This window comes from Phodopus roborovskii, unplaced genomic scaffold (assembly GCF_943737965.1).
Source record: "Phodopus roborovskii unplaced genomic scaffold, PHOROB, whole genome shotgun sequence".
Taxonomy (NCBI): Eukaryota; Metazoa; Chordata; class Mammalia; order Rodentia; family Cricetidae; genus Phodopus; species Phodopus roborovskii.
The window spans coordinates 36,741-54,203 of record NW_026125804.1 but is presented as its reverse complement, the minus strand read 5'-3'; the positions used below and the strand labels follow the sequence as shown (position 1 = coordinate 54,203).

The window sequence follows — 17,463 nt, the reverse complement described above, 5'->3', positions numbered from 1 at the left end:
ATAGAAGGAGAAAACCAACTCACTCAAGTTGTCCTCTGATTCCCATACACATGCCATGGCACACATGTACCTCTCTGCACTGTACCCCCAAAAAAGTAAAGTACTTTTAAAAAATTATTTTACTCTGAAGCTCAGGCTGTTCTCACAGTCACAGTAATCCTCCTGCCTCAGTTTAAAACATACTGGGATTATAGTCATGAGCTACCACATATATTACATTTCAGTAGTCATTTCGGTGCATAAGTAGCTTTATGTCCACCTTTCCCTAAAATGATTTAGAGCAGTGTTTCTCTAATGCTATGCCCCTTGATACAGTTCCTCATATCATGGTACTCTAAACCATAAAATTATTTCATTGATACTTCATAACTGTAATTTTGTTACTGTTATGATGTAAATATCTGATATGCAGGGCATCTGGTATGCGACCCCCAAATGGGTCACGACCCACAGGTTGAGAACCTCTGATTTAGAGGCTCCTCATTATTTTGCCCATCAAATTTGAAAATTTCAAAAAGTGAAAACCAAAAGAATATTTGATACTAACAACAGTGCAGTGAGATAAATGGGAAATGGTACTAATGCTGAAGGATATGCATTGCAACTAAGTGATATATCAAGAACTCTGAAAATGTTCTCATTTGCCAACTCAGATAGTCTTTTACTTCCGCTGGGCAGTGTGCTGGGCAGGCTCCAGTGTTTTCTAGGTGGCAAAGTTGTTAAGTGAATCAGTTGTCAAGGGACACATGGACCAAGGAGCAGACAGACATATCTTTTGATTCCCTCTCACCTTCCCCCACAGTGACTTGAATTAACCAAACTTTAATAAGAGCTGACTGGTGAAGATTTCCTTTGTCAGTTAGTGAAGTACAGTGAACCAGAGTTGGGGGAGAGAGGCAGTACTTTTGCTCCCTTGAATCCCTGTAAAAGAGCCAGGCACAGAGGCACACATTTGTAATACCCACCCTGGGGACACAGAGATACACAGGTTCCTGGGGCTTTCTGGCCCATTCCAGGCAAGTGAGAGACCCTTTCTCAAAAAGAAAAAGGTAGACAGAGCCTGAGGAATGACATCTGAGGCTGGCCCCTGGCTTCCATATACATAAGCACACATATGCATCCACACATACATGAATACATGCACACACACACACTTGTACACACACACATACACGCACACTGCCCCCACATCATGATGCAATGAGTCACTGTGTACTAATGTAGGAAGAAAACATTCAAACTGAAGTCAACTAGTTAGTCTTTGTATTACATATAGATAGTTTAAGTAAATTAAGATACATAGCAATTTCAGTTCATTTTCCAGACTGCTGTCATAAGGAATATATTGAGATTTGAGTGAGGTCATCTCTGCTGAAGATAGCTACCTGTTGTTTTCAATGAGGCAACATAAACTAGTTCATACAGATGGCTGTGAGCCACCATGTGGTTGCTGGGGATTGAACTCAGGACCTCTGAAAAAGCAGCCAATGCTCTTAACCTCTGAGCCATCTCCCTGCACACATAATAATTACATAAATAACAAATAAATCTCTAAAAACAAAAAGTAGTGCATATGAGTGGGGATTTCAAAGCCTGTAGTGCCAGTTCTGTTTTGTTTTGTTTTATGTTTGTTTTGTTTTTCAAGACAGAGTTTCTCTGTGGCTTTGGAGCCTGTCCTTAAATTCACTCTGTAGACCAGGCTTGCCTTAAACTCACAGAGATCCACCTGTCTCTACCTCTGGAGTGCTGGGATTAAAGGTGTGCACAACCACCTCCCACCTAGCTCTGCTTTCTTATTAGCTTTTATTGTCTTTGCTAGCTTCAACAAGAGATACAACCATAATTATACCTGAATGCACTATTAAATACATATCAGAACAGTTGCACATACTAAGTACTAAATTAATACTATCAGTAGTACTATTAAGTATATGAGTGAACTTTGAATTATGCTTTCACATAATTGTGTACTTTAATTCTCTTTGTATCAATAAATTGATGCTTCTCCATCCCCACACAAAGAAATACAACAATTTTTCCATTTAACTTCATTTTTGGCACTTCAGTTCCATCTGGTCCATTTAGAGACTTAACCTGATTTAGCCATCATCAACATGAACATCTAGAGGCAGGAAAGTTGAGTCAAGCCATATGCCAGACAGGAGGAAATTGAGAAATAAATGGAAATGTCATTCAGAAAGCTGATGTGAAAAAGACAAAAGTAAAATGCAAAATGCTATCGTAATAGTTGAACCCTGAAGTGAGCTATGCCTAAACCATTGTTTTGAAATATTTGGTAAGTCAATGCAGTCTCTATTTTGATTGAATTGGCACAAGACACAGTAATTGACACTCAGGAAGATCTAGTTCTTTCTGCCAATGAATCAGTATAGACCACTGGAGCTGACAAATTGTGAATCTTTATTCAAGGCTTGGCATGATTCGTGTACTAAACTACCATAATGGATTGAATTGCAGTTCTCCATATCTGGCCATATTTGGAGTAGGATCTGTCAGGAGGTAAAGCTAAAGGAGGATGTTAGAAAGAGCTCTCATCCAATGTCACTGGTGTCTGTATAAAAAGAAACTGGGGAATGGAGAGATGGCTCAGAGGTTAAGAGCACTGGCTGCTCTTCCAGGGGTCCTGAATTCAATTCCAAGCAATCACATGGTGGCTCCCAACCTTCTGTAATGAGATGATCTGGCGCCCTCTACTGGAATGCCGGTAGAACACAGTGTACATAATTATAAAGAAGGTGCTGAATGTTTGTTATTGTAATGAAGAAGGTTCTTATGGATCACTAAGCATCTAGAGTGCTTCCAGAATACTCACATGTTCTAGTCACAGAATTCCCAATGCTATGTATAGTATTTACCATACAGTGCTTGATTTAAATAGTCAATATTTTAATTCATTGTGATTTATTTTATGAATATCTTTCAATTTACTGCTTTTTTCCTGAATAAAATGTAGTTGATTGTTTAAAAAAAAAAAGAATCAGTTCTAGACAGAGGATGTTACATGGACTTGGGAGGCTGAGACAGGAGGGCTGCTGCAAGTTCAACGTTAGCCTGGGCCAAGACAATATATCTTATCTCAAACCAACCAAGCAAAAATTAAACAAAAAACAAAAAAACAAAAAAAAATGACCTCTTTTGGTAAGCATGATAAAGTTCAGCCACAGTCCCAGCTACTCAAAAGGCAGAAGGGACAGGATCATCTGAAACTAGGAGTTGGAGTTCAGCCTAGGTAACATAGCAAGTTCCATTTCAGAAACAAAATATTCCAAAATGTAAAGCATTTTTGAGTGCTGACATGATTCCAAAATTAGAAGATTTAATATCTAGTCTCATGTAACAGGTTGTAGTCAAAAGACAGGTACACTAAAACTGTTGTACGGAATTATAGACTATATTTTGAGGAAGTGCACATGTCAATAAAGCTCTATGCATAAACATACAATCATTACATTACATATATTAAGGGAAACTGGAAATAATCTAAATGGTTAACATTATAATAATTAAATGATATATCCATATGATAAAAATACTAACTTTTTAACACAAAGGAAATATGCACTATGATAAGTAAAAAGAAAGTACAATACAGTTGTCCCTCAGTATTCTTGGGAGACTGGTTTCAGGACCCCTTGAAGATAACTAAATCTATGGATGCTCAAATCACTTATGGAAAATTTATTGCTAAATAAGGTCTCTAGATTACTTTATTATGAACAGATTTCATGTTGCATTGTTGGGTGAATACAGACAACAAACCAAGTTAAGAGAAATTACTTGGATTTTAAAGATTTATTTTTTATTTTAGATGTATGGGAATTTTGCCTGTATGTACACAAGTGTACTAGTTGTATGAAGTGCCCTTGGAGGCCAGGAGAGGGCTTTGGATTCCCTAGAATTGGAGTAATGGATGGTTGTGAGTTGTGGATGTTAGGTTCTAAACCTGGGTCCTCTTCAAGAGAAGAAAAGTGCTTAGAGCCATCGTTCCAGATCCATTGGTTCTTTTTTCTCTTTGAGACAGGGGTTCTCTGTGTAACAGTCCTGGATGTCCTGCTCAGTATACCAAGCTGGTCTCAAATTTGGAGATCTGCCTGCCTCTGCCTCGTAAGTGTTGGGATTAAAGGCGTGCACTACCACCCCACTCTAGGTAGAAATCATGCAGAGCTGACCTTGAACACATGGATGATCCTCTAGTTTTCAGCTGCCTGAACACTGGGATTATAGGATTATAGGATTGTGCCATTATACTCAGCCAACATATGTATCTTTGAAAAATATTTTTGATGCACAGGAGACTCACCTTTTGTATGAAAAAAAGCAGCTGACATAATTTCTAAACAATATTCTAAATGCATAGGACAAGCACACAAAAAGACTGCAAGGTCTGAGCATCTGCACACTGGCTCCCTCAGAATCAAAGAAAGATAACATCAAAAATTGATCATAGTATGGAGCTAGATAGATGGCTTTGCCATTAAGAGCACTTGACATTTTACAGAGGACCCAGGTCAATTACCAGCACCTACAAGGTGGTTCACAAACATTTTTAACTGTGCTTCCAAGGGACCCAATGATCTCTTCAGACTTCTTCTGGCAGTACACATGCACACTGTGTACAAATATTCACTCAGGTGAAACATCAACACATACAAAACTAAATAAATAAGTTAAAACTGACTATAGTGGTTATTTAAGGCTGGTATGTCTCATGGCTTAGTAGAAAAGTTGATGCATTTCCAAGTCCCTTTCTGGGTGTGATTTGGCATGAAGAGCTGCTCTAGGATGGAGAAATATATTTGCTATCAAAAGAATCACTCATTTATCTTATTTATCTTAGGCTGTTGTATCTTTCCTTAGCTGACCAAACTTAAATTATGACTTTGTAATTCTTTCTCTCTTTTTTCTGATGTTTGTGATCAAACCCAAAGCTTCTTGCATGTCAGCCAGGTACTCTTCTGCTGAGCTGCAGCTGACTCCTAGTATTTTATTGTTTTGTTTGAAATCACCACATGCTCCAAGCTGCTCTCGCACTCTTTACCTTCCTGCCTCAGCTTTTTTCCTGTTTTGTTTTGTGTTTAAACATGGTTTCTCTGTGTAGCCCTGGTTATCTTGGAACTAACTCATTCTGTAGACCAGGCTGGCCTTGAACTCAGATCCGACTGCCTCTGCCTTCTGAGTGTTGGGATTAAAGGCATGTGCCATCTCCCGGCTCTGCCTCAGCGTTTAAGAATGTGCCTCCCTGTTTAGCTTGTCCTCTCCCGTTTAGAAGGCATCTCCCTCTTCTTCCCACTGTAGTATCAAAATGCTAACCTATCAGTGCTGGTTAGGTTTTTGTTTGTTTGTTTTGTTTTGTCAACTTGACACATACTAGAGTCATCTGAGAAGAAGGAACTTCAATTAATAAATTGCCTTCATCAGATTAGCCTGTGGGGGAGTCTTAGGGCATTTTCTTGATTAATGTGTAAGTAAGCCACGAGGAGCAAGCTAGTAAGCAGCACTCCTCCATAGCCTCTGCTTCATCAGTTCCTGCCTCGAGTTCCTGCTCTGATTTCTCTCAGTGATAACATGTAAGCCTTTCCTGCCCCAAGTAGGCATTGCAAACTAGGATACTCCCTCCCTGCTACTCAGCTTCATAATAAGCAAGAACTATAATAGGTACGTGCTATCGTATGTGGTTTACTTTAGCAAGCCTTATTGGATTTGATCAACTTTATCCTAGGGGTGGGGTACTACAGTGATTATAAGGGAAAAAGCAAGTTGAACATTAAATCATCTCTCACTGTGGATACAATGTGACCAACTCTTCAGGCTCCTGCTACCATGACTTTATGGCCATGCACCCTCAAAATGCGCTAAGTGAATGCTTCCTTCTTTAAGGTGACTTTATTACACCAGTGAGAAAAGTAATAAATGCATGCCTCAAGGGAACATAGCTACTAAAACCAGAGGGGTACCTTTTATTAATAGCTGATATTTAAGGGCGATGGCATATTTATTTTCAATCTTTAAAAAGATTTATTTATTTATTTATGCTCTATTTGCATGTATGCCTTTATGCCAGAATAGGGCATCAGATTTCACTGCAGATGGCTGTGAGCCACCATGTGGTTGGTGGGAATTGAATTCAAGATATCTGGAAGAGCAGCCAGTGCTCCTAACCTCTGAGCTGTCTCTCCAGCCCTGGAGTAGGTATATTTAAAATATATAAATACACAAGAGACCGCTCTGTTTACACAATTATGTTACATGCTATATTTAAAGTTCCATGAGTACAAAAAGAGGAGGTAAGAAAGTTAAATAACCTAGACTATCACGTGGCCCATCTTCACAGTCTACCTATCTTCTATTGAGTTCAGTTCTTGTTGTCATTACTTTCTTCTGTATGACTTTTATATATTTCTCCCAGGATTCATTACTCTTTATTAAGTGTGTGTGTTGGGAGAGAGGTCAGTAATGAGATGGCTGGCTCAGCAGGTAGAGGAACTTGAATAAGGATTGATAACATGAATTTGAACCCTGGATTTTCCAAGGTGGCAGGATGGAACTGATTATTGAGAGCTGTCACCTTACTCTTACATGTATACTGCAGTACACACATGCCTAAAATCACATACTAAATATATACAAATTAAGGAGTAGGAGATAGACATTTACTCAGAGACAAGTAGGAACACTAAACTGAGTCTCTGCAACATACCATAAGTGATGGAAATCTTACCATGGTTTACAATCCCTGCAAAATATCCATCTTTCCTGTGTCTTCTCATTCATCATTATGGGGGGAGGGCTAATATAACAGCATCTCTTGGTTTTATTAATAGAAGTATCTATTTGTCTAAGGTAAATAAAACATTTACTTATAGAATTATTCTTTTCCCTAGCTCCAAAATAAAATGACTTAAGGTTGAGGTAAGAGCTTATGAAAGAAACGGCACACAACTATAATCTCAGCACGTGGGAAGTAGATGCAAAAGGATCAGGAATTCAAGGTCATAAAGTCATTTTTACTTACATAGAGAGTTTAGGCCAAGACTGGGACCCTGGAGAGAGAGAGAGAGAGAGAGAGAGAGAGAGAGAATTTTAAATGAAAGTGGAATAAATCACCTTGAGTTCTTGAAGCTGATCTGGGTCATAAAGCTGGGTAGACACAGCCTGTGCAAGGAAGGTGTCAAGTTCATGGCGATGCAGGATTCGGCCACCAGGCCACTGAACCATGTATCTAGAAACAAAAACATCATTATTGATCACAATTGCCATTCACGCTACAACCTAAAATGGTGCCAAGCATTTTTAGCACAAACCTGTAATCTTACTACTTAGGAGAAAAAAGGCAGAAGGATAGAGAGTTCCAGGCTAGCCTGGGCTTCATAGCAAGACACTATCTACAACAACAACAAGGGGTTGAGATGTAGCTCAGTAGTAAAGAGCTTGCTTAGTATACCCAAGGCTCTGGAATCAATTCCCCCAAACTGTAAAACAAACACACAAACATGCACACACAAAACCTCCACAAATTTATCAAGAACCAAACTCTGGGCTAATTTATAGTGATTCCAAATGTAAATGGTAAAGGATATAGGCATAAACAACATTGACAGTGCAATCTGCTATGAATCAAGGGGGAAAAAACTACACAGGGTTCTCACCCAATGGTCAAGGAAGTCACCCTGAAAAAACTCACCAGGGGCAGAGGTTCAAGAGAATTGTATGGTTATTAAGAAATAAGATAGGAATGGGATGATCTAGGATCTTCTAGGGAAGAATATTATGGAGGCATGATTTGGCAAGATGTGCCTGGCTTGATATTGCTGAATGATAGCGGGTGAAATTAAGGTAGGCTATGTCATAGTCTCCAAATAAGATTATGAAATGTGCATCTTTGTCCCCAAATTGTAGGAAGACATTTAAGGATTGTTAACAGGAGAGTGATACTGACATGCATATCAGTTGAGAGGTGACTGAACCTGCAGCCAATGATGGACATTCAGTGGGAATGAAGTTTGGGGATAAAGATAAGGGCTATCAGTGTATAAACCTATGAGGTTTGTTCATAGGAATTTTTCCCCATAGTGCTAGGGATAGAATCCAGGACTACACACATGTTAGGCAAATGCTTTGTCATTTCCAACCCTTGGCCACAGGTTGAAGAACTTTGGCTTGTGAAGCTAGGAGGTGGCACGCACCTTTAATACCAGCACTCACGAGGCAGAGACAGGCAGATCTCTGGGAGTTTGAGGCCAGCCTGGTCTACAAGCAAGTTCCAGGACAGATTCCAAAGCTACAGAGAAACCTTGTCTCAAAAAAACAAAACAAACAAAACACAAAGAACTCTGTCTTCTGAAGATAACTGTGTGTCATGGTACCAAAGCCAGGAATTCTAGGGTGGGGTGGTGGTGGCCCATGCCTTTAGTTCCAGTACTTGGGAGGCAGAGGCAGGTGGACCTCTGAGTTGGAGTCCCACTTGGTCTATCATGTGAGTTCCAGGACAGCCACATTTATACGGAGACACCTTGTCTCAATAAAACAAAAACAAACAAATAAGAATCTACTAATTAGGTTCCTAAATTCATGAGTATTTGAATTGACTGTCCATGAATGGAATGTGTCTTACAGATACAGTGTCTTATGTAGAGACAGGTAGAAAAAATCCTGTAAATATATCGGTATAAAATATGTACTTAGCTCCTTGCAGGCTCATAAGATAATGAACAAGCATAACTTTGAAGTTGTGAAAGACTTTGGCATTTCAAGCAACATATGGGATATAGTCCTGGGGACTCTGGGCCAATTATTATAGCCCCAATCTGACATAGAATCTAGAAACTTCCCTGACCTATTGTCCTCCCATGGACAAAAATGAAAACAAAACAAAATAAAACAAAACAAAAAAAAAACCTCAAAACAAAGAGTATAAGTATCCTGACCACCAATATTTTTCTTCAAGTTCAAAGGATTATTCTTTTGAATTGTACAATGATTCTGGAATGGCAGGGATGACAACAAATCCTGGGACTTCTTTGTCAACTCAGGTTATATAGGTGGGAACTCTGCACCCCACAATAGCTCCCTTTGTCTAGAGCATTTTGTACCCCCTTTCCTGCTCACACTTGGAAAATGTATTCATACTTTACAACTTATTTTATATTTTCTGATACTATATAATTTAACACATAATTCATAGCTTGTATCTTTTATAAAGTGTTCTTTTTACTAATACTTTTTTTGCCTTGAAGGCAATTTTTATGATTTCTTGATTTATCTTTACTTAAGCTTTTATTTTTAAGCCTTTTATCCTAGTTTGTTGGCAAATGTAAAGAAAAAAAGAAAGTGAACAACAAATGCATTCATACTAGGAGATTTCAAATCTTACCATTCAGCCATGACATGAAAAGTATAAATAAAATACATTGAAAATTACAGGTTGTATGATTAACAGAATGAAGTTTAAATGCTTTACTGAGTGTCCACAAAGACCATTTATGCAAGTGCTTATGTGAGTTACTAGGAGGTTTAGGGCCTTGTGTGTTCTTAATGATCTTAGTTTATAATTCCTCATTTATTATGAACCTTTTAGTACATATGGTATAGAGTGGGTATTCATAAATATTTATTGAAAGAATAATGTATCAATCAGGCCATGTGAAAACAAATGACAAACAAAAAGCAAAATAATCAAGAACAAAAACCTAACTAAAACAAAGCTTCAAAAGTAGAATTCCTTGAATTTCATACACCTTGAATGTTACTAAAGAAAAATGACCTGAAGGAGTCAAATGTGAGAGAGAGATGAGCTCATAAAAAGGGCATGATTGGGCAGGCTGTCCTGAGTGCTGACTAAGTGTACCTCGAGAATCAAAAGGGGCTCTAAGAGGAAGAATTAACTTCCTTTATTGGGGATTAGAGCCATTTGCTTGCTTTGATTTACATTCCAGTGTTAATCTGAAATCTCTCTCTAGCCTTAGTAAAAAGTACAGCACAGTAGGTGCTCAATAAATATTTGCTGGACAAATAAGTCACTGTCAGCATAGGCTAACACATTAGAATCAGTGTTGCTATTCAATTACTATTGAATAAATTATGTGATAATAGTGTAGGGGTTACTAAGTCCATGGAGTACAAGGATCAGAAACAAGATAGCAGAAAATAATAATCATTATTTATTAAATCTACCAATATTCTGGGTTGTTCATCATGTGCTATTTTCCAAACTATATGATTCTACTGAAGATTTTCTCTGGCAAAACCATATTGTGGAGGTTAGAGAGTTAACTCAGTGGTAAAGAACACATATTGCTCTTGTGGAGGGCTTGGATTTGGTTCCCAGCACCCACATGGTGGCTAACATCCATCTGTACTTCCAGTTCCCAATGATTCAATGCCTTCTTTTGGCCTTGTAGGCACTACATGCTTGTGGTGCACAGACATACATATAGCTAAAACACCTATACACAAAAAATAAAATAGAAATATATACATAGAAAATATTAAAACCTATATCATGATTTTATTTCCCAAGGTACTTTTTCATTTTCAGTGATAAGACAGCATCTTTACTATAACATAATTATACACAATACATGCAAGTATTATATATTCTACTATAGTTTATATAGTGAACTATACTTTATTCATATATAATAAGTTCCTATGATATTGTAGACATTGATAGGACCTTTATTTATATAGAATACAGTGATAAAGAATATGTAATTTGAAAGCTAATGTGCATGTAAAAGCACTCAGCATTAGTACATAGCACAATATGCAGTTCTTTTTATTTGATGAAACTGATTTTTAGAAACTAAATTCTCATGTATATATACAAAGATTTGTTACTGGACTATCAGTTTTGTGTTTATATGCTGATCCAATATGATACTGACTTAAATAATTGATAGTCCTTCCTTTTACACTTTTTTTTTTGAAGACAGGGTTTCTGTGAGTAGTCCTTACTGTCCTAGAACTCAAAATGTAGATGAGGCTAGTCTTGAACTTGAATGAACTTGAACTGCCTCCCAACTGCTGGGAATAAAGCTGTGTGCACACCACTTCCACTTTTAATTTTAAGCAACAGTAACACATTTATTCTGATTCCAAACTTTCAACTTCACTCTGATTTAGAAAAATGTAAAAGTGTTGGGACCGAGTGGTAGAGCACTGGGGAGAATGACATCTTTTTTCCCCAAAAACTGGGTTTCTCTGTGAAGGCTTGACTCTCCTGGAACTCACTCTGTAGACTAGGCTGACCTCAAACTCACAGAGATCTGCCTGCTTCTGCCTCCAAGGTGCTGGGATTAAATACACGTGCCCAGTCTTAACAATAGTAAAACTTCTAGTCAACAAAGTTTACATTCACTTGTTTTTAGCTCTTTTTTTTTGAACATTTAATAACATTTATTAATTATTTGAAGTGCTAGAGGTTGAACCCAGGGCCTCACATGCATGCACTCTACAATTGACCAGCCCTCAGCATCAAGATTTTAAGGTTGATTCATGATGTGGCCTGTTACCAATAGTTGGACTTATTTGCTACATAATTTTCATTGATGGACATACCTCAGTACATTTATCTACTTACCAGTTGATAGATAATTAGGTTCTTTGAGCTTTTTGGCTATTATGATTAATACTTCCATTAATATTCAAGTCTTTCTGTGGGCATATCTTTTCAGTGCTCTTGGAGTGATAGCTAGGAGTGAAATGAATGAGTCATCTGATATATACATATTTAATCTTTTGCAAAAATAATAAATTTGGGGTTGGAGAGATGTCTCAGAGGTTAAGAATGTTTGTGGCTCTTCCAAATTCAGTTCCTAGCACTCATATCAAGTGGTTCACAACCACCTGTAACTCCAGCTCCAGGAAAAGGTGCCCTCTTCTGGCTTCTACAGGCATCTGCACATTCATGGGACACAGTCATATTGACACACAGACACAGAAGCACAGACAGACAGACACACAGACAGACGCATGCACGTATGTATGTGCACGCGCGTGCGCGTACGCGCACACACACACACACACACACACACACACACACACACACACACACACAATTTTGAAAAAGATCTTAAGGAAAATGAAAATGGCAAACCAGATAGAAGTGTACTTCACTGGTAAAGCATTTCCTACTGTGTGAAAAACCATGGGTTTTTAAATTTCTTTGTTTTATTTATTTGGACAACAACATTTGATTGAAAACAAGAAAATAGCAAAGCAGTTTCCAAAGTAGCTATACCTCTTGAAGTTTTTCAACATTTCAAAAATATTTGTCATAGTCTTTTTAATTTTAATCATTACTTTCCTTCAACCAATTGCTTGAAGTTTTAGAGTCATAGGGCAAGAGACAGAAACAAAAGAACAATAAATAGGGAAGGAAAAGTCAAGTTGTCTACATTTTCAGGGTATTATCTCATACTTGAAAGTCCTAGAAAATCCATCAGATCTGACAATTAAAGCAAAGTGTCAGAATACAAAAATCAGCATTAAAAAAACCCAGTATATTTCCTACACAGTGTTGAAAAATTAACTTGCTGAGAAAAAAATCGTAAAAATAATTTAACTTAAAATAATCTAAAAAAAAAAAAAAAACCAAACAGAATGAAACCACAGCTAATAATAAATGTAAGTGATCAGTGGTTCTCCCCCTTCCTCATGCTGTGACTCTTTAATACAGGTCCTCATGTTGTGTTGACCCTCAATCATAAAATTATTTTCATTGCTACTTCATAATTTTGCTACTGTTATGAATCATAATGCAAATAACTGATATGTAGGATATCTATATGTGATCCTCACAGGGGTCATGACAAACAGGTTGAGAACCACTGGAATAGATGAAAGGATAATTAGAACACCCCAAAGAAAGATGACAAAAATGTCCTCCCATGTTCATGGATGAGTTAATACTGTTAAAGTTGCCATATTAATGAAATTCATCAACAGATTCAATGCAATCCTCCATCAAAATGTCAACACTTATTTTGGTTTTTGTTTGTTTGTGTTTGTTTACTGAACTAGAAAATAACACTCAAAATCATATGGAAACAGAAAAGACCCTGGATAGGAAAAAAAGCACTTCTAAAATTGTAACACTCAATTTCAAATTATACTACAGAGGCATAGTTAATAAAACAAATCATGGCATTGGCACAAAACAGGCATGTATAGCAAAGTGATGCAAATAGAGGACCAGATGTATACTTCAAAGTCTGGCAAAGGTGACAAGAACATACACTGGAACCCAGAGTCATTTCAACAAATAATACTTAGAAAACTAGATAAGCCCATGTAAAAGACTGAAACCAGCTGTGTAAAACTCTAACCAAAATGGATCAAAGGTCTTAACATAACACTGAAACTTCCAAACTATGAGTGGAAAACTAGAGAAACACTTCAAGATGTTGGCACAAGTAACAATTTTATGAATAGGAAGCCAATTCATCCCTGGAATGCAGGGATGGTTTAACATACGAAAATCTATCAACGTGATCCACCACATAAACAAACTGAAAAAGAAAAACCATGATTATCTCCCTAGATGCTGAAAAAGCCTTTGACTAAATTCAACACCCTTTCATGATAAAGGTCTTGGAGAGATCAGGGATAACAGTAACATACCTAAACATAATAAGAGCAATATACAGCAAACCAACTGCCAACATCAAACTGAATGGAGAGAAACTTAAGCAAATTCCTCTAAAATCAGGAACAAAACAAGGCTACCCTCTCTCTCCATATCTCTTCAATATCGTACTGAAAGTTCTAGCTAATGCTATAAGACAACAAAAGGAGAACTAGGGGATCCAAATTGGAAAGGAAGAAGTCAAACTGTCTCTATTTGAAGATGATATGATAGTTTACATAAGCGACCCAATAAACTCTACCAGGGAACTCCTACAGCTGATAAACACCTTCAGCAAACTAGCAGGATACAAGATAAACTCAAAAAAACAGTAGCCCTACTTTTTTCAGATGACAAAGAGACAGAGAAAGAAATCAGAGAAACATCACCCTTTACAATAGCCACAATCAACATAAAGTATCTTGGTGTAACGATTACCAAACAAGTAAAAGACCTATAAAATAAGAACTTTGTGGCTCTAAAGAAAGAAATTAAAGAAGATACCAGAAAATGGAAAGATCTCCCATGCTCTTGGATAGGTAGGCTAAACATAGTAAAAATGTCAATCTTGCCAAAAGCAATCTACAGATTCAATGCAATCCCCATTTAAATCCCACCACAATTCTTCACTGACCTTGAAAGGATAATAATCAACTTTATATGGAAAAACAAAAGACCCAGGATAGCCAAAACAACTCTATACAATAAAAGAACTTCAGGAAGCATCACCATTCCTGACTTTAAGCTCTACTACAGAGCTATATTTCTGAAAACAGCCTGGTATTGGCATAAAAATAGACAGGTAGACCAATGGAATCGAATTGAAAATCCTGAAATTAACCCACACACCTATGGACACCTGATTTTCGACAAAACAGCTAAAATTATACAATAAGGCGAAGACAGCATCTTCAACAAATGGTGCTGGCACAATTGGATGAGGGTGTGTAGAAGACTGCAGATAGACCCATGTCTGTTGCCATGCACAAAACTCAAGTCCAAATGGATCAAAGACCTCAACATCAATCCAGCCACATTGAACCTCTTAGAAGAGAAAGTAGGAGGTACCCTTGAACAAATTGGTATAGGAGACCGCTTCCTAAACATAACTCCAGGGGCACAGACACTGAGAGAAACAATTAATAAATGGGACCTCTTCAAACTTAGAAGCTTCTGTAAGGCAAAGGACACAGTCAACAAGACCAAACGGCAGCCCAAAGACTGGGAAAAGATTTTCACCAATCCTATATCCGACAAAGGGCTGATCTCCAAAATATACAAAGAACTCAAGAAACTAGTCAACAAAACACCAAATAACCCTATTAAAAAATTGGGTACAGAACTGAAGAAAGAATTCAAAATGGAGGAAATCAAAAAGGCTGAAAGACACTTAAGAAAGTGCTCCACCTCCTTAGCTATCAGGGAAATGCAAATCAAAACAACTTTGAGATACCATCTTACTCCTGCCAGAATGGCTAAAATTAGAAACACCAATGAGGACTCATGTTGGAGAGCATGTGGAGAAAGGGGAACACTCCTCCAATGCTGGTGGGAGTGCAAACTCGTACAGCCATTTTGGAGATCAGTATGGCAGTTCCTCGGGAAAATGGGAATTAGTTTACCACAGGACCCGGCAATCCCCCTCTTAGGCATATACCCAAATGATCCACATCCATGCAACAAAGACATCTGTTCAACTATGTACATAGCAGCACTATTTGTAATAGCAAGAACCTGGAAGCAACCTAGATTCCCTTCAATTGAAGAATGGATAATGAAGATGTGGCACATCTACACAATGGAATGCTACTCTGCAGAAAAAAATAATGGTATCTTGAAATTCGCAGGCAAGTGGATGGCACTTAAAGAAACCATCCTGAATGAGGTAACCCAGTCACAAAAAATGGAACATAGTATGTACTCGCTCATATATGGATTTTAGATCTAGATCAAAGGATCACCAGCCTATAATTCACACCACCAGAGGAACTAGGATACAAGGTGTATTCTAAGAGATTCATATAAAGTCCATCACAGAACCAGGAAGGGACAAGTCCCCCAGAGAACAGGGCAAGTGGAAGGGGGCAGCGAATGGAGAGAGAAGTCGGAGAAAACGAGGGGGAGGAAAGGAAAATACATGCGACCAGGAAGATTGAGCCTGGTTAGGAGTAGGAGAGAGAGAGAGAGAGAGAGAGAGAGAGAGAGAGAGAGAGAGAGAGAGAGAGAGAGAGAGAGAGAACATAAAAGAGGGAGCCAATATTGGTTTGAAGATAAAATTGAACACAAAGAAAGGTCTAGAGAACTACAAGTCTGCTGCCAACTAACAATTTAAGCTTCCCTGGAAAAGTTACCATAAATGCCCTTCCCAGATATTGAGATCAACAACTAACGTATCCATGGAGCCCTCAACTAATGCCTATTGGAAACAGGAGCAAACACACATACATAAACACCGAGTCGAACTAGAACCCAGATGCAGATGGAGAGGACAAGACCAGGCTGCAGAAACACATACAGACAGCTTACCTGAACAAGGAGTAGCTAACGGGCCACCAGACTGACAGCTGGGAAGCCAGCATGGGACTGACTCAGGGCCCCCTGAATATGGGTCTCAGCCAGAAGGACTGAGCAGTCTAAGGGACCTCAGACAGTGGAGCCAGGATGTATCCCTGGTGCACAAAAGGACCTTGTGAACACATCCCTCATGGAGGGATAACTGCTTTAACCTAGAGACAGGATAGAAGCCCTAGTCCCTACTTCACATGACCTGTCAGAGCTACATGGCCCCAACTAGATGGCATTCCCCTACATATGGAATTGGGGTGGGGTGATGGGAGGGGAGGGTGGTTAGGGTGCATGTGAGAGGGCAGAGAGGATAAAAGGGAGGGAGGGGGAACTGGGATCGACATGTAAAATAATAAAGTAAATAAATAAAAATGCTTTGACTCCAAAATTTAAGTTCAAGGACAAGTTACTGGGGAAAAGGATTTCTATTTTTGTTTCCACAGAAAATGAAAAGCTGTGGATTCCTTCCAGACTAATGTGGTTTGATCAAGCCAGACCGCCTGAAACAGAGTACCAGGTGACCCTACATTCAAAACAGCTGGACAAAGCAGCCTTACAGACTACAGCCAGGATTTCTGCATCTTCTTAGAATCCCCCATGACAGAGCCCATTACCAGCGGGAAGTAGTTTGGAAAGAACGACGCCCAAATTCCCAAATATTGTCTATAAATGTTTGTTTTCATTTAAACGGACTTGGTTATATAAAAATAAATAAATAAATAGAATTTAAAAAATGAATAGGAAGCCAATACCTCAGTGAACCAGCAAGTATAGACAACAGGACTGCATCAAATTCAAAAGTCCTGCATAGCAAAGGAGAGGATGTAATGCGCCTGTTCATATTCCTAGCAACAATGTTCACAAATCAAGTAAGAGAGTCCGTTTAGGTGCCAACCAAAGTGAGTGCAAGTAACATGTGCTATTTGTATAGTGTAGTATGATTTGGCCCTGAAGAATAAAATTATGTCATGAAGAAGGTTATAATATAAAGTTAATTGGGCCTGGTATTTACTTTATGGGCCATTTTTATTAGTAATTTGAAGCCTTGCTATATACATGGTCAGATTTTCCATTTCTTCTGGCATTTATTTAAGTAATTTGTTGAAGTTACCTCTCAATTTGTTGGTATACTTTTCCTCACACTTTATTTACCTATGTCTCTATCACTATTAATTTCAGTTATTCAATTCTTTGTTTTTTGATCAGTAGTTATTTTTTGTTTTTGCTATTTTAGTCAGGGCAGGGGATCACAA

The 17,463-nt window shown here is 38.1% G+C and overlaps 1 protein-coding gene across 1 annotated transcript in view; it reads right to left on the bottom strand.

The window, feature by feature from the left end:
• The window catches only part of Fam120c (family with sequence similarity 120C), a 60,760-nt gene that overhangs the window by 16,526 nt on the left and 26,771 nt on the right, over positions 1-17,463 (bottom strand). The window contains exon 8 of the mRNA XM_051178671.1: positions 7,126-7,240. Within this exon, the coding sequence (XP_051034628.1) occupies positions 7,126-7,240 (115 nt within the window). The remainder of the gene's footprint in view (positions 1-7,125; positions 7,241-17,463) is intronic.